The 23,977-nt window shown below is 44.3% G+C and overlaps 1 protein-coding gene across 1 annotated transcript; it reads right to left on the reverse strand.

The window, feature by feature from the left end:
- Positions 1 to 2,367: 2,367 nt before the first annotated feature.
- Positions 2,368 to 23,964, reverse strand: piga (phosphatidylinositol glycan anchor biosynthesis, class A). The gene is made up of 5 exons (XM_078232270.1): positions 23,355 to 23,964; positions 16,542 to 16,674; positions 15,362 to 15,494; positions 10,712 to 10,918; positions 2,368 to 2,845 (listed from the first exon to the last, which is right to left on the reverse strand). Exons 1-5 carry the CDS (start codon positions 23,962 to 23,964, stop codon positions 2,555 to 2,557), a joined length of 1,374 nt encoding a protein of 457 aa, XP_078088396.1. The 3' UTR covers positions 2,368 to 2,554.
- Positions 23,965 to 23,977: the final 13 nt, after the last annotated feature.

Here is a 23,977-nt window from a genome sequence, read left to right on the forward strand (position 1 = left end):
TCTTGCAGCATACAGGCATCATTGTTTCAGTATGTGGGGATTCGTGAATGGAACTGAACACTCCAAACATCAGAAACACCTTCACTTCTGACCTCATGATGAAAGGATGGTCATTGATGAAGCAGCTGAAGATGGTTGGGCCTCGGTCACTACCCTGAGGGACTTCATCAATCATGATCTGGGCCCGAGATGTCTGGCCTCCAACAACCACAGCTATCCTACTTTGTGCTAGGTATCACTCCAGCCAGTGGAAAATTCCACCTCAACCTCCCCCAACATTCCCCATTCTCATGACCTTCAGTTTTCCTAAGACACATGATGCCACATTCTGAAAAATCAGCCTTGATGTCAAGTCACCCCACCTCTGGAATTCGGTTATTTTGCCTATGCTTGGACTAAGGGTGTTATGATGTCTGGAGCGGAAGCCTGGCAGAACCCAAATTGAGCATCGGTGATCCGGTCATTGGTGACTAGGTGCTGTGTGATAGCACTGTTAGGAACTTTTCATCACTTTGCTGATAGCTGAGCAGAGCTTATGGACATAACTGGCTGGGCTGAATTTGTCCTGCTTCTTGTAGAAAGAACATTCCCAGACAATTTCCCACATTGCCGATGCCAGTGTTGTGGCTGCTCTGGAACATCTTGGCTAGTGGTTCAGCTGGTTCTAGAGCTCACATCTTATAGTGGGGATGCTGCCACGACTTGCAAACTTCACGCTGTCGAGCGCACTCAGCCCTTGCCTGATTATCACTTGGAATTAATCGAATTAGCTGACGACTGGCATCTGTAATAATGTGGACCTCAAAAGTAGGCTGTGCTGAATCAACCACTCAGCAGTGCTCACTGAAGATTGTCACAAACTTTGTCTTTTGCACTCAGGTGTTAGGCATCATTGGGGATAGGGCTGTTCAGGTAGCCTTCTCCTCCAATTATTTGTTTAATTGCTCACCACCACTTATGATTGGATGTGGTGCCTGGGTAAGAGAAAACAGTGTACGATGTGGGGTTGGTGCCTGCCATGATTAGCCGTTAAGTACTCTGTATTTACATCTGGTAGAACACTGTTCTATGATTATGGAGTGTGCCCATATTATCACCAGGAGGATAATGCTAATGTACTCATGCATCTTATGAAGAGTTGTATTGCTTATGAATAACTCTCAGTACTTGCAAAGGCCCCAAAAAAATCATGCTTAAATCAAGTTGCCTACTACCTTTCTTGGGGTGGTGAGCAAAGCGGGTGGGTCTCTTTGGGTTTAACATGGCTCCAACTTTCCGTAGCAGACTTGGTTATCTGATACCTGAACAGGCACATCTGCAGGCTAGCTGACTCATACAACAACAACATGTATTTATACGGCACCTTTCACGAAGATGCTTCACAGAAGCATTATTAAACAAAGTATGATAACCGAACTATACAAGGAGATATTTGTTCAGTTGACCAAACTTGGTCAAAGAGGTTGGTTTTAAGGAGTGTCTTAAAGGAAGATAGAAAGGTGGCCATTACAGCCCTCAGGACTCAACATTGAGTTCAACAACTTTAGACAATGACCATTTTCCTCCATCTTAAGTCCTTTTTTTAAAAAGTCCCGTATATTTATTCTCTCAATGCAAAAACCCTCCCTCCCCCTCCCACATCAGGCCATCTGTCTTTAGTTTTTAAGGTTGCTACATTTTGTTACAATCTCTCAGTTACAGTTCAATATCTAACACAATCTCCCTCCCTTCAGTTCTGATGAAGAGTCAAATGGACTCAAAACGTTAACTTTATTCTCTCTACAGATGCTGCCAGATCTGCTGAGTTTTTCCAGCATCCCCTGTTCCTGACTTAAAATGTTTTGTTAAAGATTAGTCTGGATCAAAAATAGATCTAAAGAGAACCATCTACTCTTGTAAAGTTTTTTTTGCACAAAAACAATGTGAATTATTTGTTCATTTAAATATAAATAACATAAATACAAACAAAGATTTGAATCAGATAAATGATTTGGAATTAAAGTAAACTGCAGCCACAAAAGCAGCTCTGCAAAACAAAGATAAAGATAGATCAGTAATATTTTCACTTTAAAAAAAAAATGTTTTCATAACTTAACTGACTAATTTTCCAAGTTGCTGAGGTAGGGGATTACCTTATCAATGAAATGAACACAAACATAGAACAGTACAGCACAGAACAGGCCCTTTGGCCCATGATGTTGTGCCGAGCTTTATCTGAAACCAAGATCAAGCTATCCCACTCCCTATCATCCTATGTTCTATTAGGCACCATGTGCCTAATAGAACATAGAACAGTACAGCACAGAACAGGCCCTTCGGCCCACGATGTTGTGCCGAGCTACAACACAAAGTTGACTTTTACATCTGTTAAGGTCATATTCATAATAAATCCCAATTTAATGTTTATGGAATTGGAGTTCACAATAATTATTTAAAGGTGGTAGTAAAATAATTAGACAAAGTCACCCAGTTTTGCAAAACAGAAAAACCTGATAAAATTTGACCATCCAAAGGATCTAAATCCAAAGGCCAAAAGCAGCTACAAATCCAAGTGTCAAGTTTGTACATTGCGATTGCTCCGTTCAGAAAAAGGTGGAGTTTTCCCAAGTTTTTCTGTTGCTGAAAGTCCCTCTTGTTGCTTCCAAGCTCCGTTCACACCCGTGGCATCTACAGCAATGTCAATCATGGCATCTGGGACTATACACCTCAAAAACACCAAGAAAAGGAAGTCCAAAACGGCAACTAAAGCAAAAATACAACCAGCCACAGGACCGCAGTGGGTCATTAATCTGTACAATCGTTTGTTCATCGGGAGTATCCCCTCTTTGGCCACACGGTCGTAAACCTAAAACAAAATCACAAAAAGATTAGAACAACCCTATTATGTATTGGTTCTGGATTTAGAACCATTACCAGAACTCCATGAGGAGAAATGCAAGGTAAAGTACACAATTAAAAAGCTGGAGTATTGTGGTCGCCTTACCAGAGTGTTTACTTGTTTTGGCGGGGGGCACAGGAATGGCTCATTAGATTTATTCCAGAGATGGAAGGAGATGTTGAATAGAATGGGCCTAATTCTCTGATGTTAAGAAGAATGAGCTGCGATCGCATGAGGACATATAAAATTCTTAGAGGGCTTGACAGGTTAAAAACCGATGAATTCCTTGGCTGGAGGGTCTAGCATTAGGGGCCATTCTTCTTGAGTTCTCTGCCCAAAGGCAGATGCAACCCACAGCGCCATGACCTCGAGCATGGGTAGGGCAATGAGACAAGGTTTAATTCCCCCCCCGAGCTGGAACAGGACTGAACTAGCAGTCCAGTCAACTGAGCTAACTGGCCTCACTGGAGTTCAAACTGCTGTCGCAACATAACACTTTTACTTGCATGGTGTAGCCTGGAGCTATGGATAGTGATGGTTCCCATTTCTTCCCATCACTTGGTTGACCAGGAATCTCTCCCATTTTCACCATCTGCCATTGATATATATTGGAAGGATTTACAGGTTGATGGACATAGTATATGGCCACTTTATGAAAACATGTTCCTTGGCCATCAAGTCCTGGAATAGAAACCAAAAGAGAAAATGCTGGAAAATCTTGGCAAGTCTGGCAGTATCTGTAAGGAGAGAAAAGAGCTTATGTTGAGAGTCCAGATGTCCCTTTGTCAAAGTTAGAACTTTCTCTTTCTCCAGAGTCTACCAGACGCTTTCTCTTTTGGTTTCAGATTCCACAATAATTTGCTTTTAGTCCTGGAGTAGGTCTTGTACCCGAAGCTGTGGATTAGAGAGGGGTACATTTCCCACTGAGCCACAAGACCACCCCTAGGGACTGTATTCGCAGGATAAGAGATTTAGGACTGAGATTGGGAGCATTTTCTTAACTGAGGGTTGTGAATCTGTAGAATGTTTTACCCGAGAGGGGTATATCCAATACCAAGATTGATAGATTTTTGGGTGCTCAGAATCAAGGGATTCAAGGATAGAGGGAGTTGTTTTAAAAGTTCAATCATGATTTTATTGAATAGCGGAGCAGGTTCCAGTGACAGACTGGCTGACTCACACTCCTATTTCTTATCGTCACATAAGACAGAATAAAAAATAGGAATTACTGGTACTTTCTTGTTGGTAAATAAAGTTGTAAAATGTTAACAGATTGCAATTATTTTGTTGGATAATAGTACTCTCACTTCTAGTACAAAGTTACTGAAGGAATTTTACTGAACTAGCCTTTTTAGAAGTGCTTTCAAATTTTGGAATACCCTCAAAAACGGTGTTGCCAGAAGTGTTCAAAAGGCATAGCACAATGTTCAGAAAGAATGTAGTGATGTGCTAATCCAACCTAAAATGGGTTCACTTGTGTGGCTTTGGAGATACAACTTATATCCACAATGATTCTCGAAACAAGAGCCATTTCCAAAACCAACTCTACTGACACCATTGATGAAGATTGATCAAACCAAGTACAAAAGAACAAAGAACAATACAGCACATGAACAAGCCCTTGGGATGTCCAAGCCTGCGTAAACTAAAACCGTATGTACTTATGGAGTCCATATCCTTCCATTCCTGTCCTATTCATGTATTCGTCTAGTTGCCCCTTAAATGCCGCTATCGTACCTGCTCCCAACACCTCCCCGGGCAGCGCATTCCAGACATTCACCACCGTGTGTGTGAAAAAGCTTGCCTCGCACATCCCCACTAAACTTTTCCCTGCACACCTTAAACCTATGTCCCCTAGTACTTGACTTTTCTACCCGAGGAAAGAGCATCTGACTATCCACTCTGTCCATGCCACTCAATCTTGCAAACCTCTATCAGGTCACCCCTCAACCTCCATTGTTTCAGTGAGAACAAAGTGAGTTTATCCAACCTCCCCTCATAGCTAATACCGTCCAGACCAGGCAACATCCTAGTACCCTCTGTACCCTCTCCAAACATCCACATCCTTCTGGTAGCGTGATGACCAGAATTGTACACAATATTCCAAAGAGGCCTAACTAAGGTTTTGTATTAGCTCTATTGTTCAAAGCTTCACGTTCCTGACAGTCAACTCAAGTCAGGAACAAAGACGAGACATTTTCTGCAATGGAAACAGAGAGAACTTGTCTGCTTTACCTAGGATTGCAGACCCACAGCCAAGTAAAGAGCCTGCAGGTCTCTAGGCAGCAGCTCAAGCTCCAGATAAACAGAATGAAGCTGACCAAAGTCAAATTTCACATTGCAGTCCAAATAAATGACAGGGTCACAGCCAGAGGTTAAAGAGATCTCAACTATGAGATTAGCGTGAAAGTTGGAGGTTTGTGATGTGCATATGAGAAAGAACAAGTTCTCTCCTCATATCAGTTTCTGGTTCCTGTCTTATTCTTCAACCTTGCTTTATTTGTATAATGAAAGATAGCCCAGGGCAAGAAAATAAAGCACACTGTGCATACTGACATGGTATGGCATATATAACTGTCATAAAGATCACTAATCTCCACTGGATAGCAGAATGATCTTAGAAGTGGCAATTGATGCTTTCTGATGTGTACCAATGCCCACTGCCCCGGTATCATTGTGCTTTGGATCAAGTCTCTGCTCAGCTTTTTCATGTTACCAACAACATTCGCAGTAAGTGGAAAAGCAATGAAAAAATGGAAACAAACAAGTTGAAAGTCTGGAAGCATAGTCTGAAATTCTAGCACCTCGCCCACCATGGAACCGGAGCGGGCGAGGATCTGACAATGGAAATCTCCATTGACCTGGGGTGAGAATTTCCGGTCTTGCTCACGTGAGGCCGTAAAATCCCGCCCATATTTAGGATTACTTGCAGCAAGCGGCACGGTGGTAGTGGTTAGCACTGCTGCCTCACCGCACCAGGGCTCCGGGTTCAATTCCCGGCTTGGGTCACTGTCTGTCTGTGTGGAATCTGCATGTTCTCCCCATGACTGCGTGGGTTTCCTCCCACAGTCCAAAGACCTGCTGGTTAGGTGCTTTGGCTATGCTAAATTCTCCCTCTGTGTACCCGAACAGGTGCTGGAATGTGACGACTAGGGGATTTTCACAGTAACTTCATTGCAGTGTTAATGTAAGCCTTCATGTGACTAATAAATAAACATTAAAACTTTATACATAGCACTCCTTGTAGATGCACCAATTGGACAATGGTTTGATAAAACCCTGTTGTTCAAGAGATGGCATTACCAAAACATGTTTCAGTCAGGGCAAACTATTTTATGCCACCAAACTGGCATCTATGCATATGATCTGCAAAAGAAAATAAATTCTCTGCTTCTAGCAAAACAGAGAGATTAAAATAATAAAAAGCCAATATGAGTGACTGCTAAGCACAGAATAGAATAAACCTCAGTTAAAACCTGCAATGCTAACTGCTGCCCCACTAAGCTATGTTGTCTCATTTTGTTTCTTATTAATAACTGCACAGTTAAGTGCACAGCAACAGTATTTTTCAAAATAAAATAGAAACAGAGCAGGAAGACTTGAACTATTATACAAGAACTGTTTTCTGAAGATTGCACATTATATATCTCCCTTGTTTTTTTCTAATTTTGACCTCCTCTGCAAACCCCTCTTTCATTGCAATGCAACACTGATGACAAAGCTTTCAGCTCTCCAGGCTGCGCTTTCTAGAAAATCCTTCCGAAATCCTTCTCCTTCATCTCCCGGAAACATTTTTCATTACTCTGCCATATAAATGGATGCTTTGAATCACATAGCACATTCAGAATATAAACTCCAAATGAAGTACTTTTCACATGCGAAGAAATAATATGTGAACAGAATCCTTGATGATCCAACCTATTTCTTATTGAGGAGCCGGGGACAGGTTTGACTTAATTCTGCAGCACATCAGGCACGATAAGCGATAAGCTTTCAAAGGTGATTTGGAACAGCACTGACAGAAGCTTGGAACTAGGTCACCTGACTCAAAACCCAACTACCAGTTCCAGGAAAATGTTGAGGATAAAAGAATCTACAAAAAAAGGTTTGCACTATGAGTCTGCAGAAGAATCAAATATGAAACAGACTAATGCTGAAACTGGCACAGCATGAGTCATGTGGTCTATTTGGTTCTCAATATCATTTCACGTTACTGGGCGAGATCAATTTAATAATAGCAACATTATTGAGAAGCTATTCCCACTCAAGGGAGCATCAGAACTAGAGGGCAAAGATTCAAAATAATTGGCAAGAGCAGCAAAAGTGATAAGGAATTTGATCACCGAGAGGGTGGTGGAGACAGGTTTGATTGAGGTGTTTAAAAAGGAATTGGATTGCTGTCAGAATAGAAAGTGTGTGCAGGGTTACGCGGATAAGGCAGGGAAGTGGGGCTAGATAAAATGCTCTTTTAAAGAGCCAGTGCAGACTCAAATAGGATGAATGGCCTCCTCCTGCACTATAAAGATTCTATGATCAATTAATCCTATTTTGTGAAAACATTTGTTTCTTTTTCTGTTACCTGTAATTTAGGAAATCGAAGAATCATATTTAATTTCAAATCAGGATCATTTGAAAACATTTACTTGAACTCTCCAATAATGCATTGTAATTGTACAGGTGAAAACAACAGGGCAAAATAATAACAGCTCATTACAATCAAATTTTAACAGAAGTATTGTTGAATTGGAATTTTTTCCATGTGGATACAATTTAGGACTGAAACTTCAGCCCTTCATTCTAAAAGCCACAGTGCAATTTAATTTTATTCTAATTTTGGGTTATACCAATATAGTCCAATTCATTAGCCACATGTAGCTTTTGATGATCCTGAGGTGACTAATTGCAATTTGATTAGTAAATTAAAAATAAGTCCAAAGATGTGTATGTTAGATAGATTGGCCGTGCTAAATTGTCCCTTAGTGTTAGAAATGTGTAGGTTAGGGGGAAGAAGGAGGGTAAATGTGTGGGGTTATGAAAATAGGGTGAAGGGGGAGGGCCTGGGTGGGATGCTCTTTTGGAGTTGGTGCAGCCTCGATGGGCTGAATGGCCTCTTCTGCACCGTAGGGATTCTATGCATGAAGTAATAGACACTGACGTTGGGCAGCATGATCTCAATATTCACTGGGACAAATAATGCACTTGAACCTGTGTTCATTTTCTGTATAAGATAAAAAGCAGAATGTGATTGTTGTGCATGTTTATCTTCTTGTGTACAACTTATTGGTTATTGTAAAAATAGTGTACAACATGGGTGAAAATACCAAAGCTTCAGCACCATGGATACAAAACAGCACTGAAGAGACACTGTTATGTTCATTTTGACCAACTGGAATAACCACTCCATGGCAGCAGATCAGAGCAAGCATAATCCACTTGCTGTTTGGATAGAGAAGTGAAAGGGATGGTGGCAGTAAGGCACAGAGGGCAGGTCAGGTATGGATAGAGAATGGGGAGTTACTGAATGGATGGCCAAATGCCTGGTGTCATTCGAAAGGCAGTTTAAAGTTTTGGTTGGGGGAACAAACATCATAGACAGAATTCTCCCCAAAAATTCGAAGTGTCGAATTTGCAGGAAAACTGGAGTAACTCACACTGATTTTGAGTTCACACTGGAATCTCCCACACTTTGAGGCCACCAGCGTGAATATCATTAGATTTCAGGGGGCGTGGCCTATTCCAGCCTGGGAGGCTGAAACCAGCAGGCCTCTGCGCATGCACAGTGGCCCCACACTGTCAGCCTCCCAATTGCTGGCCAGCTCGATCGCAGGCCAGCCCAGGATCCTGCAGTGCTGCCCCCCCAACGCTGCCAGGGCCCGATTGCGACCCCCCCAGACCATTCCCAGCCCACCCTGTCCCGGAGCACCTGACCCCCTGGGGGTTCTCGATTGCCCCTCTTCACTCCAGCGGGGCCGTCCTGATAGTTCCCCGAAAGTGGGGAGCAACTGTAAACCCCGCTAGAATGAAACACCCTGACAGGGTGGGAGAGGCTAGCAGGCCCGGAGAGTTAATCCCCGGCCCACTAATTACTTTAAAAACAGATTTAAATGATATTAAAATCACTTACCTGGTCTTCCCGCCGGTTTTCAGCGCAGATCTGATGGCGCCAGAAATCCGGCGCTGGGAGATGCGCTCGCGGCGCAAATTCCGCGCATGCCTGGCCACGAGATTCTCCCACCCCGGTGTGCTAGAAAATTAGCGCGGCGACGTGGGAGAATCGCTCCCCCCCATGCGTTTCAATGCAATATCAGCTACACAAGCTAAATAGCTCGTCTCACATCTTTGTTGGCCATATATGAGTGGACACATTCTATTATGTTTTAAGATGTTAAGCTTATTGATATTCAGTTTGCTTAGTTTCAACAGAATTGCTCAATATATTAACTGAATCCAATATGTAAATAAACTATGATAAGCTGCCTACTTTCAATTATGCTGAACTTCAAAGTTTAAATGATTCTTCCACAATGACAACATAAATCCCATTAATTTCCTCCCTGGTCTCCTTTAGCAGCCTATGATCCACAAGAACAAAGTTGGTGTCACTCTTAAATCCCTAATTTATCAGGAATCCTGGTCATGAAATAGCAAATTAGTTGTTTACCTTCACTGCCACTTATCTTTTGGAATTCCAATTTGTCCCAAAATCCTTGTTCATTGTTACTGGAGCAGCTGTTCAGCACTAAATCTATCATTTCAGTTGGACTCATCTCAAAGACTTTTTCTACACTTTAAATAATCTTTCAATGCCTCAACTTCTCCCAGTTGTGCTGGAAAGGTGGCAGAAGTCGGTTCAATAGTAAGTTTCAAAAGAGAATAAGATAAGATACTTGAAAAAGGAAACATTAGCAGGGCGATGGGGAAAGGGCAGAGAATTGGAACCAAACAGCCAGCACATTCAAGGCTAAATCATTGATGTACACCGCAAAAAGCAAGGGACCAATCCTGAGCCCTGGAACCCCACTGGCAATATGAGTGCTATTTTCCACTAATAGGATGCTGCCATCAGTCCATAAACATGTTCTGCCTACCACACAATTGAGCAGCACCGTGTATGAATCTCAGTGCAAGTGTAATGCTAGATACATTGGTTGTATGTCTCCACAACTGGCTAATCAAATCAAACAACAGGTTTCACTGGCTCTTTGTAAAAAGCCGAGCACAAGCCAACCCCCATTTTCAAAAACCCAGAACAAAAGATTTACTGATGTGATACTGCAAGTGGGCAGCACTGGCCAAATAATCCTGAGTGCGCTAATAGCTGCACTAACAGCCAGTTTAAATAATCAGTTGAGCTCGTAATGTGGCTCATCAATGTTTGCTGGAGGTGACATACATTCATACACAGGGAGCCATCATCTGCAAACAAACGGACTATGTCCAAGTCTTGCAATTTTTTTTTGAATTATGCAGAAGCAAGGGGAGTTGAGTTTCTTATTGCTTTCTCCTTGGCAATGCCTCGGCCAGAATCCACTTGCTAACCAATCAGCACCCTTCTCTCCTGTAGTATAAACTGTTGTGATTGTTTGAAATTTGACATTCTTGCATTTGCCCTGATGGGTGCAAGAGGATAAGTTTCAGCAGCATGTCTCTTCAACAATATTCAAATACGATTTTATAAAATAACTTTTAAATCAATAGCATCCTGTACATGACATTTTGCAACATCCCAATAGCACATCATAATAAAGTCACTTTCAGCGACCCACACACACCTGCATAAAGACTCCCCTACCAAGGCGCACACAAAATGTCCAATGTAAAATGAGTCAGTACCTTTTCGGTGCGCTCCGCTACATTTCTCCAAGTGTACAAATTCTTTACTCTGTTGTGGATTGTTTCAGCTGGTGGCAGTATCCCTAGCCGTTGTCGAGTAATGGCAGTTTCCAAACCTTCACACAGGGACTTTACAGTGGGCTCACACAAGATGATAAGATCCTCAGGTAGAACCTCTGGCACTCCACCAACTTTGGTACTGACAACCTTTTGCAAAAGAAGTGAACAATCAGGTTTAAAGCTAGATTTATAAGAATTTAGCTTATAGAGTCTGATGTATAATGGCTAAATTTCACAGGAAGCACTGTACAACAAAGAATCAGACTTCAGGCAACAAAATGAAACTATTATTAATGGGAGCCCTCAATATTGCTGATCCATGATATCTCATGATTTCAGGTCAAACAAAGAAGTCTATGTCCACCAATGACCTTCTTGGCTGACGAATCAGTATTGCCCCATGTTCAACACCACTTGCAGGAAGCAGTGAGGGCAACTAGGGTACAAAATGTACTCTGCTTGTGGGATTTAAATGTCCATCACCAAAAGTGACTTGTTAGCCCCCCACTGACTAAGGACAAAGTCGCCAGACAGGGCTTGCAGCAAATACTAACACGAGGGAATAATCTATTTAGCAGGTAGACTGCAGCATAGTGGAAATGGCACTGGATTAGTAATCTAGAGGCCCAGGCTTATGGGTTCAAATCGGACATGGTTGGGCGGCACGGTAGCACAGTGGTTAGCACTGCTGCTTCACAGCTCCAGGGACCTGGGTTCGATTCCTGGCTTGGGTCACTGTCTGTGTGGAGTTTGCACATTCTCCTCGTGTCTGCGTGGGTTTCCTCCAGATGCTCCGATTTCCTCCCACAGTCCAAAGATGTGCGGGTTAGGTTGATTGGCCGTGCTAAAATTGCCCCTTAGTGTCCTGAGATGCGTAGGTTAGAGGGATTAGTGGGTAAATATGTAGGGATATGGGGTTAGGGCCTGGGTGGGATTGTGGTCGGTGCAGACTCTTTCTGCACTGTAGGGTTTCTATGACTCTATGAAATCCCACCAAGGGAGCTGCTGGAATTTAAATTCAATTAGTTAATCTCAGTAATGGTGACTACAGGACTATCATCGATTGCCGTAAGAACTCCTGGTTACTAATGATCTTTAGGGAAGGAAATCTGCCATCCTTACCTGGTCTGGGTTACATGTGATTCCAGACCCAGAGCAATGTGGTTGACTCTTAACTGCCCTCTGAAATGGCTTAGCAAACCCCTTAGTTCAAGGGCAATTCAGGATAGGCAATAAATGCAGACCTTGCCAGTGACACCCACATCCCATGAAAGAATAAAAATCTTGCTCTTATCATTAGACCTGATACGGATGCATCCAATGGTGACAATATTGGTAGGAGTGGCTACCTGCACAATCCTTGTGCAGAAAGGACAGACTTGTATTTGTATAGTGCCTTGGATTACCTCCAGCATCCCAAAGCTCTTTACAATTAATTAAGTACTTTTCAAGTGTAGTCACTGTTATAACATGGGAAATACAGAAATCAATTTCTGTACAAATTCCTAGAAACAGCAAGGTGATAATGACCAGATGATCTGTTTCCCTGTGATGTTGACTGTAGGACTATATTGCCCAGGGCACAGAGAATAGCTCCCCTGCTCTTCAATTAAATAGTGGAAACTTTTGCATTCACCTGAAGAGGGCAGACAGGACCTCGGTTTAATATCTTATCTGAAAGACGGCACCTCCAACTGTGCAACAATCCCTCAGTACTCACTGGAGTACCAGTCTGGATTTCTCTGCTCAAGTCTCCAGAGAGGGACTTGGACCTACAACCTTCTTCCTTAAAAGCACAAGTGCTAACAACTGAGCCATGATTAATAACGTCCCACATCATCACACGGAGGATCCCTCCATCTTGCTGTGGGGCACGACTACTGTCCAAAATGGGATAGATTAACAGATCTAGCAGACCCAAACTGGGCATCCACAAGGCTGATTTGGTCATCAGCACCAGGACTATTGTATTCTGGGACAATTTATAATCTCATAGTCTGGCATGTTCTTCACTCCTTCAACATCATCAAGCCTCATTGAGCCAACCTTGGTTCAATGAGGCAAGCAGAACAGCATGTAGCACATGGTGTAGCTTTAATAGCTGCTGTGCTGGTGAAGCTACAGTACAGGACTGCATGAAGGCTAAACAAAAAAAAAATCACCATGCTATTGATAAAAATAAATAATTCCACAAACAACAGATCAGATCAAAGCTCAAATGACACTTAGTCATCAATGGTGGTGGACAATTAAACAGCTAACAGGAGGTGCAGTCTCCATGAACATTCCCATCCTTAATGGTTAGGAAGCCCAGCACAAGGATGCAAAAGACAAGACTGAAGTATTTACAACCGTCTTGAACACTAAGTGTCTCCTGCTAAAACCCCTACTATAATAGATGCCAGTCCTCAGCCAAATCAATTCGGTTCATGTGTTATTAAAAAATGGTTCAGTGCCCTAGACAGAGCAAAGCCTCTGAATCCAAATAACATCCAAGCTGTGATGCTGGAGCTAAGTTCTCCAGAACTAGTCACACCTTCAGACAGGCTGTTCTAGTGCAGCTGCAAGACTCAACAATTCGACCATGTGGAAAATAGTTTGGGTGTGTCCTGTCCAGAAAAAGTAACACTGGTCCCGTGCAAGTGATGGGCAAAGGCCATTTTGAACAGGAAAGCCAAACCCCCACTATCAATATCCTTGGGTCACTATGGATCAGAATCTTAACCACAGTCACAGTTAAATACTATGGCTACAAAAGAGAGGTTGGTATTGTATGGTGACTGGCCCCTTTTCTGACTCTCCAAAAACCTGTCCACTATCTACAAGGCACAAGTCAGTGTGTGATGGAATACTCTAATTGGCTGCATGAGCACAGCTTCAATAATACACTAAAAGCTCAACAACATCCAGGACAAAGCAGCCCGCTTGATCAGCACCTCATCCACTCGCTTAAACATTCAGCCTCTCCGCCACCATTGTATATGGCTGCAGTCTGCACTATCTACAGGATACAAAGCAGTAACTCACCAAGGCTCTTACACAAACCAATCTCAAACATTTAGAAGTACCATGCAAACCGTCCAGTCCTGGAAACCCTTAACAGTAATGTGACAGCTCCTTAACCAAATAGACTGCAGCAATCAGCACCACCTTCCAGGGTAATTAGGGATGGGCAATAAATGCCAGTCTTGGCAGTGACTCACACATTTTTAAAAAACTGCAACAGAAAAATAAACATGGTTTTCCACAGTGAGGGAGTACAAAACAAAGAGATTGAATTGATACAGTGCCCCTCATAACCTCAGAACATCCCAAAAAGTACTTCACAGTCAATGAAGCTATTAAGTGCAGTCACTGTTGAAATGCAGACGAAAAGAATTGACGTGCTTGGCGGTTCTCACACCTGGTTATAAACTGACTTTGGCAGCTGCCTGGAAGAAGGTTTTGCTAAGAACGAGGAAAGGCAATACAAGCTCAATGGTACAATTTTAAAGAGAGTCCAAAGGGAGATTTAGGAATGTTTCTGTGAAAATCTTTGAAGGTCCCAGGACAAGTTATCAAACCAGTTAATTAAGATTTTATAAATCAAAGCCTAATAAGCAAACAGCAGCCAAAGTCTACATAAAATAATGCTCCTGTGCCCAATTCTGGATACATTGTAGGAAGGATGTGAATATGCTTTGGGAAGGATACAGAGGAGATATAATTGAATGGTTCCAGGGAAAAGGGCTTTCAGTTATGGAGTAGACCAGAGAAGCTGAGATTGTTCTCCTTTGGGCAGCAAAGGGCAATGGGAAATTTGGTAGAGGTGCTTAAAATCACAAAGGTTTTAGACAGATTAAATGGAGAGAAACTTCTTTTGCAAGAACTGAGTAACCAGAGGGCAGACATTTAAGGTAATTGGCAAAAGAATCAGAGGTGGCATGGGGAGTTACCTTTTTATGCAAAAACTGGTGTCGGATTTGGAATAAATTGCATAAGAGGATGAGAGGATAATTGCCTTTAAAAGGGAACTGCATACAGACTTGAAGGAAAAAGAATTACAGGGATGGCGGGAAAGAACAGAGCAATGGAACTAACTAGATTACTCTTGGAAAGAGCCATGCAGACTGGATGGGCCGAATGACGACCTCCTGTGCTGTATGATTCTTGCCTGCTCTCTGGCTGCAGAGACGAACTAACAGAGAAAGGGAAAATACGTTCCTCATTACAAGTAAATCATTTTTATTAAAATGCTTGTGGATTAATGTCAAGTTTATACTGCAAGTTTAACAGTTGTACCCACAAGGACAATTATTCTCCTGTTCAGAAACAAACTGCACATAGTCTTAAGCAATTTAATAGCTTCAATTGTGTGGCTGTAACTTTAAATGTTAATTTTGGTCCTTCAGGTATATTAATATTCCAGGTTATGGTTTTTTTTCCTCTTGGAAAAATAAAACTAAATGTATCTGAGTTTAATGAGGTTGGGGATTTGATGGGAAAATCATCTTCAAATTAATAATAATGTAAACCTCGTTGGTTCACAAACACATCACAGTCAAACAACTGACCTAGAGCACAGAACAGAACATTTGGAAATTGCTTTACCTGGAGACCACAACTTGCTCCCTCAACAATTGCCATACAAAAGGCTTCAGTCAAAGAAGTGTTGAGAAAAACGTGACCCTGCACCAACACATTTCTCACATCTTTATGCTCAAGGGCACCCAAAAGACGTACTCTGTTAAAAAGTAAAGAATGGTCAGAACGTAACCAATATCTTACAAAATGGCTAAAAGCAAAAATACTTATATTCTTATCTTTATCTAGCAAGACATATTGCTTTATTGCCAGGGACTGCAATAAATATTCAGCAATTTGGTGTTCAACTTTAAAACAGGTTTTGGGATGCAGGTTCTGCAGCAGGATAAGGTTAATTGGGTAAGTTATTAAAGTGCCATTCAGATACAAGTTTTGACTAAATATTGTCAAAATTATCCTATAAAACAACAATGAAAAGGATGAAACTCATTTACAAAAAAGAGGGAGAAAATGAACAAACATAAAATGCACACAAGAATTCTAGAAGTAACAAAGAAGCAAATGGCTAGTGAAAGTGAGGGAAGTAACAATATCAGTATTAATAAAGAAATCATATTGGAGGAACTAATAGGCCAAAAGAAAATGACAACTCCCCTGGACATAATGCTCTTAGGATTTTAAAAGAGGTGGCTAGTTAGTGAATGCATTGGTTTGAATCACGCAGAATTTCCCAGATTCTAGAACAGGCCCCATGGATTGGAAGGTGGAAAACTAACCCCAACTAGTCTACAGAGGGAGAGAGAAAACAGCAAACTACAGGCCAGAAAGCCTGACACGAGTGGCAGGAAAAATGCTAGAATCTATTATTAGGGATTTCATAACAGGTCACTTAGAAAACCATAAGCATATCAGGGTGAGCAATGTATTAAAGTTAAGAAATACAGTGCAATGTGTAACGGTGTAAGTATTTGCAGATCTTAAACATGAAAATAATTAACAGGTAAATACTTCACATTATTGCTTCCTCCTTCAGTAGAAACAATTTAGCCAAATTACAATGAAAATGTAAAACATGCATCAAACAGAAAACTACAGTTACTCTGAAAAAGTTCTGTTCATACAAAAAGTGCAATCTAAATTCTAATACTGGTTATAAAAAACAATAATTTAATAATTTATGGGGAGATGCGCAATATTCCTGTAGTTTCTCCCCAACCTAAACAAAATGTGGAAAATATCCCATTACCTGTCATGAAGCTGGTATTTTTCCCGGACTTCTTCCAGTACAATTCGTTTAGGTCCCTCTCCACCAATGAGAAAGTGCAAATCGGGATGCTTCTGGCACAATTCAGGAATTATCCCGGCAAGCAAATCAATTCCTAAATGCACAATAATAAACATTAATATTGATTCTAAAGAAACAGCTTGAAGTACCAAGTCAAAACACAGTGTTCTAGGACAATATATGTCAAGAGTAGTAACTGCAGCTCGGTTTAGGTCTAATGTTTCCCAAACCAAAAAATCCGCAATGTCTATGTCACATACACCACCACGGAAATAAACCAAATTCTTTTAATATAATACTCACTCGAAATACAAGGAGTGGGATTGCAGGGAAGTGCTCAATGATAAAAGCTTACATTTCTATTGTAATTTTAATGCAGTAAAACATCACAAGGAGCTTCACAGGAGGGAAATTAGATAAAAAATAACACCAAGCTAAAGGAAACAATAACTCAGAATTTCCTGGAGAGTGCAGTCTCATGGTGAGAGTTGGGTTATTTAACTCACCCCTCAGAATCAGTCACAGAACAGTAAAGTACAGAAGCCACTGAGCCTGTTGAGTCACTACCAGCTCTTCTCAGCTGCAACTCAGTTGGGCCTACTTCCTTGCCCTTTCTCCATCTCCCTGCAAAACTTCCTCCTTTAAGAATTTATCCAATTCCCTTTCAAATTTGCTATTGATTCTGTTGCAACCACCCCATCAGGGAGCAGATTCCAAATCTCAACCATGCCTTGAATAAATCCTCATGTCGCAGCTGGCACTTTTGCAAAATGCCTGACATCTGTCCTCTCTGATGAACCTGAGCAATGCGGACTGAAATGTCAACACTTCCTCCTGTCAACTCCAAAGTTAAATTGCATGTCTGAACCATAAATCACATCATTAGCAGGATCCTAATGCCATCAATTACCAGCGATAAACATCTGCAGTGATTCTTTTGCTTCCAGCATGCAAGTCCAGCAGTTTTTTGACACACAGGACACATTGAAAGATGACAGTTTGGCAAGGCTAAGAACAATGCATTACAAATCATCACGTAATCTGGAGGTATACACAATTAATGGGATACTGCTCTCCCCTACCTCAGCAACATCTCCAGGTGTAGCTTCCCTTCCCTCACCAACTTTGGGCGGCACGGTAGCACAGTGGTTAGCACTGCTGTTTCACAGCTCCAGGGACCTGGGTTCGATTCCCGGCTGGGTCACTGTCTGTGTGGAGTTTGCACATTCTCCTCGTGTCTGCATGGGTTTCCTCCGGGTGCTCCGGTTTCCTCCCACAGTCCAAAGATGTGCGGGTTAGGTTGATTGGCTATGCTAAAATTGCCCCTTAGTATCCTGAGATGTGTAGGTTAAGGGATTAGTGGGTAAATATGTTGGGATATGGGGGTAGGACCTGGGTGGGATTGTGGTCGGTGCAGGCTCAATGGGCCAAATGGCCTCTTTCTGCATTGTAGGGTATCTATGAACTGACTGTGCATCTCCTCCGCCCTCACCAACAACTAATGGTGTATCTTGTCCATCGCTAACAACTGACGCTGTATCATAGAATCCCTACAGTGCAGAAGGAGGCCATTCAGCACATCAAATCTGCACTGACTCTCAAAAGAGCATCTTACTCAGGGCCACTTCCCACCCTATTTCTGTAATCTCACACATTTAGTATGGCAGTGTATGCCCTCCTCCCTCACCAACAGACAGTGCATCTCCTCCTCCCTCACCAACAACTAATGGTGTATCTTCTCCATCGCTAACAACTGAGCTGTATCATAGAATCCCTGATGTGGAGATGCTGGCGTTGGACTGGGGTAAACACAGTAAGAAGTCTTACAACACCAGGTTAAAGTCCAACAGGTTTATTTGGTAGCAAAAGCCACAAGCTTTCGGAGCGCTGCTCCTTCATCAGGTGAGTGGGATTTCAGTTCACAAACAGGGTGTATAAAGACACAAACTCAATTTACAAAATAATGGTTGGAAAGCGAGTCTTTACAAGTAATCAAGTCTTAAAGGTACAGACAATGTGAGTGGAGAGAGGGTTAAGCACAGGTTAAAGAGATGTGTATTGTCTCCAGCCAGGACAGCCAGTGAGATTTTGCAAGCCCAGGCAAGTTGTGGGGGTCACAGATAGTGTGACATGAACCCAAGATCCCGGTTGAGGCCGTCCTCATGTGTGCGGAACTTGGCTATCAGTCTGTGCTCAGCGACTCTGCATTGTCGTGTGTCGTGAAGGCCGCCTTGGAGAACGCTTACCCGAAGATCAGAGGCCGAATGCCCGTGACTGCTGAAGTGTCCCCCAACAGGAAGAGAACACTCTTGCCTGGTGATTGTCGAGCGGTGTTCATTCATCTGTTGTTGTAGCGTCTGCATGGTTTCCCCAATGTACCATGCCTCGGGATGTCCTTTCCTGCAGCGTATCAGGTAGACAACGTTGGCCGAGTTGCAAGAGTATGTACCGTGTACCTGGTGAATGGTGTTCTCATGTGAGATGAGGGCATCCGTGTCGATGATCCGGCACGTCTTGCAGAGGTTGCTGTGACAGGGTTGTGTGGTGTCATGGTCACTGTTCTCCTGAAGGCTGGGTAGTTTGCTGTGGACAATGGTTTGTTTGAGGTTGTGCGGTTGTTTGAAGGTAAGAAGTGGGGGTGTGGGGATGGCCTTGGCGAGATGTTTGTCTTCATGAATGACATGTTGAAGGCTCCGGATAAGATGTCGTAGCTTCTCTGCTCCAGGGAAGTACTGGACGACGAAGGGTACTCTGTTCGCCATGTCCCGTGTTTGTCTTCTGAGGAGGTCGGTGCAGTTTTTCGCTGTGGCACGTCAGAACTGTCGATCGATGATTCAAGCGCCATATCCTGTTCTTATGAGGGCATCTTTCAGCATCTTGAGGTGTCTGTTGCGATCCTCCTCATCTGAGCAGATCCTGTGTATACAGCCTGTCCGTAGGGGATGACTTCTTTAATGTGTTTAGGGTGGGAGCTGGAGAAGTGGAGCATCGTGAGGTTATCTGTGGGCTTGCGGTACAGTGAGGTGCTGAGGTGACCGTGCTTGATGGAGATGCGCGTGTCCAAAAATGCAACCGATTCTGGAGAGTAGTCCATGGTGAGTCTGATAGTGGGATGGAGCTTGTTTATGTCATCATATAGTTGTTTCAGTGATTGTTCACCATGAGTCTAAAGGAACAAAATGTCATTGGTGTATCTAGTGTATAGCATCGGTTGAAGGTCCTGTGCGGTGAAGAGGTCTTGATCGAACCTGTGCATGAAGATGTTGGCATATTGAGGTGTGAATTTGATCCCCATGACTGTTCTGTGTCTGGATGAAGAACTGGTTGCTGAAAGTGAAGACATTGTGGTCCAGGATGAAGCGGATGAGTTGTAAAATTGCATCTGGAGATTGGCAGTTGTCGGCGTTGAGTATTGAGGCAGTTGCAGCAATGCCATCGTCGTGGGGGATGCTGGTGTAGAGTGCCGAGACATCCATTGTAACGAGGAATGCTCCTGGTCCAACTGCTCCACGTGTGCTGAGTTTCTGTAGGAAGTCCGTAGTGTCGCGACAAAAGCTGGGGGTTCTTTGTACAATGGGTTTCAGGATGCCCTCGACGTAGCCGGAGAGGTTCTCACACAGGGTTCCATTGCCCGATATGATGGGACGGCTGGGTGTGTTGGTCTTATGCATCTTTCGGAGGCAGTAGAGATCTCCAACGCGGGGAGTACGTGGGACGAGAGCATGGAAGGTGCTCTGAAGGTCCGCATCAAAGGTCTTGATCAGTCTGTTGAGTTGACGGGTGTGTTCTTTGGTCGTATCTGTGGGTAACTGTCTGTAGTGTTCTTCGTTGTTCAGTTGTCGGTACACTTCTTTGCAGTAATCCGTTCTGTTCAGTATGATGGTAGCCCCTCCTTTGTCTGCTGGTTTGATGACAATGTTGCAGTTGGTCTTGAGAGCCCAGATGGTATTGCGTTGTGCTTGGGTGACATTCAGGGCTGTCTTGTGAGTGCAGCTGATGAATCTGGCGTTGACGCACCTCCTGACGGCTTGGACGTACATGTTGAGTCGAGGGCAGCGGCCTTCCAGAGGAGTCCAATTCGACTCTTTCCTCTTCAGTTGCTGCAAAGCGGATCTCTCTGTCAGCTGTTCCGGTTCATTGGCTGTCTCATTGTGTTCGCTGTTGGCCTCTTGGGGTTTGTGGAAGAACTCCCACAGCCTCATACACCTGATGAATTCCTCTGTGTTCTGCTGCGAGACTGATGGGGTCTATTTTGGTGGTGGGACAGAAATTGAGCCCTCGGCTGAGAACTTTGATTTCATCTGATTGAAGTGTGTAGTCCGACAAGTTGACAATGGGCTTCTCTGCAGTGGTACTGTTCTCTACTGTGGTAAGAAGTCTCACAACACCAGGTTAAAGTCCAACAGGTTTATTTGGTAGCAAATACCATGAGCTTTCGGAGCACAGCTCCTTCATCAGGTGAATGGAGAGGTAGGTTCACAAACACGGCATATATAGACAAAGACACAATTGCATGATAATTACAGATTGGAATGTGAAGAATGGTTGGAATGCGAGTCTTTACAGGTAATCAAGTCTTTACAGGTACAAACAGTGCGAGTGGAGAGAGGGGTAATCCCAGGTTCAGTAATCCCAGGTCCCTCTCTCCACTCGCACTGTTTGTACCTGTAAAGACTTGATTACCTGTAAAGACTCGCATTCCAACCATTCTTCATATTCCAATCTGTAATTATCATGCAATTGTGTCTTTGTCTATGTATGCCGTGTTTGTGAACCTACCTCTCCATTCACCTGATGAAGGAGCAGCGCTCCGAAAGCTCATGGTATTTGCTACCAAATAAACCTGTTGGACTTTAACCTGGTGTTGTGAGACTTCTTACTGTGCTTACCCCAGTCCAACGCCAGGGACATCTCCACATCATCTCTACTGTGGTACCAGGGGAGGCTTGGTTGCTGCTGGTGGTGACGCAGAGTTTCTCAGGTTTCCTGTTCTTGCTGTGCATGTAGATGGTGTAGTTCCTTTGTCTCGTCTGCTTGGCAGTGTTTCGCAGCTGGTCTGCGTACTGAGCGCAAATTGAGAATATGGACTCTATCTTGGTTTCCAAGATGCGGAGTTTGCTGTAGAGCTGGTGTATGAGGTGGTAGAGAGGTGTGACGTCAAAGTCTCTCAACATAGTCTGTGCTATAGGTTGACCTGAGTGGGTTTGTGATCTGTAGTCCTTTCGGTATTTTGTCTGCTTTCTTGCATCTTTGTAGAAACTTGATGTCTGTGTTGACCTGCGCGATCTTCTTGGAGATCCTCTCCACTTGGAGTCGGCAGTTTGTGGTGTCGATGGCAGCCATGATGTGGAGATGCCGGCGTTGGACTGGGGTAAGCACAGTAAGAAGTCTCACAACACCAGGTTAAAGTCCAACAGATTTATTTGGTAGCACAAGCCACAAGCTTTCGGAGCGCTGCTCCTTCATGAGGTGATTGGGAGTCCCTACAGTGCAGAAGGAAACCATTCAGCCCATCAAATCTGCACTGAATCTCTGAAAGAGCATCTCACCCAGGCCCGCTCCCCACCCTCTGTAATCAGAGAATCAGAGAAACCCTACAGTACAGAAAGAGGCCATTCGGCCCAGCGAGTCTGCACCGACCACAATCCCACCCAGGCCCTACCGCCATATCCCTACATATTTTACCCACTAATCCCTCTAATCTACGCATCCCAGGACACTAAGGGGCAATTTTAGCACAGACAATCAACCTAACCCGCACATCTTTGGACTGTGGGAGGAAACCGGAGCACCCGGAGGAAACCCACGCAGACACGAGGAGAATGTGCAAACTCCACACAGTGACCCAAGCCGGGAATCGAACCCAGGCCCCTGGAGCTGTGAAGCAGCAGTGCTAACCACTGTGCTACCGTGCCGCCCATTCTCACACACTTTTTATTTCATAACCGGCAAACATTGCTTTCGAACTGTTTGCGCCCACATGCTTTGAAACGCAAGAAGCCGTGGATAAGGTGACAAATGATGAATACGATGGGCGGGAATCAAACCCGGGTCAGCTGCTTGGAAGGCAGCTATGCTCACCACTATACCACCATTGCTTGCGCTTAGTATGGCTAATCCCACTAACCAACACACCTTCGGACACTAAGGAACAATTTAGCATGGCCAATCCACCTAACCTGCACATCTTTGGACTGCGGGAGGAAACCCACGCAGACACGGGGAGAACGTGCAGGCTCCACACAGTGACCCGAGGCTATAATTGAACCTGAGACAGGGGCCCTGTGAGGCCATGATGTGGAGATGCCGGCGTTGGACTGGGGTAAGGACAGTAAGAAGTGCTCAGTGCTGTGAGGCAGCAGTGCTAACCCTGATGATGGTATATCACCCTCCCACACGGTAGCACAGTGGTTAGCACTGCTGCTTCACAGCTCCAGGGACCTAGGTTCGATTCCCGGCTTGGGTCACTGTCTGTGTGGAGTTTGCACATTCTCCTCGTGTCTGCGTGGGTTTCCTCCGGGTGCTCCGGTTTCCTCCTGCAATCCAAAGATGTGCGGGTTAGGTTGATTGGCCATGCTAAAATTGCCCCTTAGTGTCTTGAGATGCATAGGTTAGAGGGATTAGTGGGTAAAATATATGGGGGTAGGGCCTGGGTGGGATTGTGGTCGGTGCAGACTCGATGGGCCGAATGGCCTCTTTCTGTGCTGTATGATGATTTCTATGATTTCACAGCGACAAAGGGGCGGGGTAAAAAGGGGGAGGCCCATTCATTACCTTTCCTGTAGACCAGGCGGCTGACCACCACCACGGTGAGGGAGCCGGGTTGTCTGGCCGCCGTGTCGGGGGTGAAGTCGGTGGGATCCACGGCGTTGGGGATGACGGAGACGATGTCGGGGCTGAGGGCGGCCCGCAGCACGGTGTTCTCCTTGCTGGTGTAGGACACGCACACGATGTGGCTGGTGTCGCACAGGGACACGGTGAGCAGCTTGTTGGTCAGCACCGAGCTCAGGTCGGCGAAGCCGAACAGCGAGTGGTCGGTGAAGACGGTGCGCAGGCCCAGAGCGCGCGCGTGGAACAGCGCGTCGTGCGCCAGCGCCGAGAAGGAGCTGTGCGCATGCACCAGGCCCACGCGCTCGCGCACCAGCACGCAGCGCACGAGCGGCAGGCTGTGGAACAGGGTGCTGGCCGTCGACTGGTTGTACATGACGCGCAGCGGCAGGTAGTACACCTTGAGGCCGTGCGTGAGGTAGCGGACCCCCCGGCGGCCGCCGTAGGCGTGGCTCAGCACGATCACCTTGTGGCCCCGCTCGATCAGGCACTGCGACAGCTGGTAGATGTGGCTCTCCACCCCGCCCATGTTCGGGTAGAAGAAATCGGACACCATGCACACCCGGTGC

Source organism: Mustelus asterias, chromosome 17, assembly GCF_964213995.1.
Source record: "Mustelus asterias chromosome 17, sMusAst1.hap1.1, whole genome shotgun sequence".
In the NCBI taxonomy this organism is placed as follows: Eukaryota; Metazoa; Chordata; class Chondrichthyes; order Carcharhiniformes; family Triakidae; genus Mustelus; species Mustelus asterias.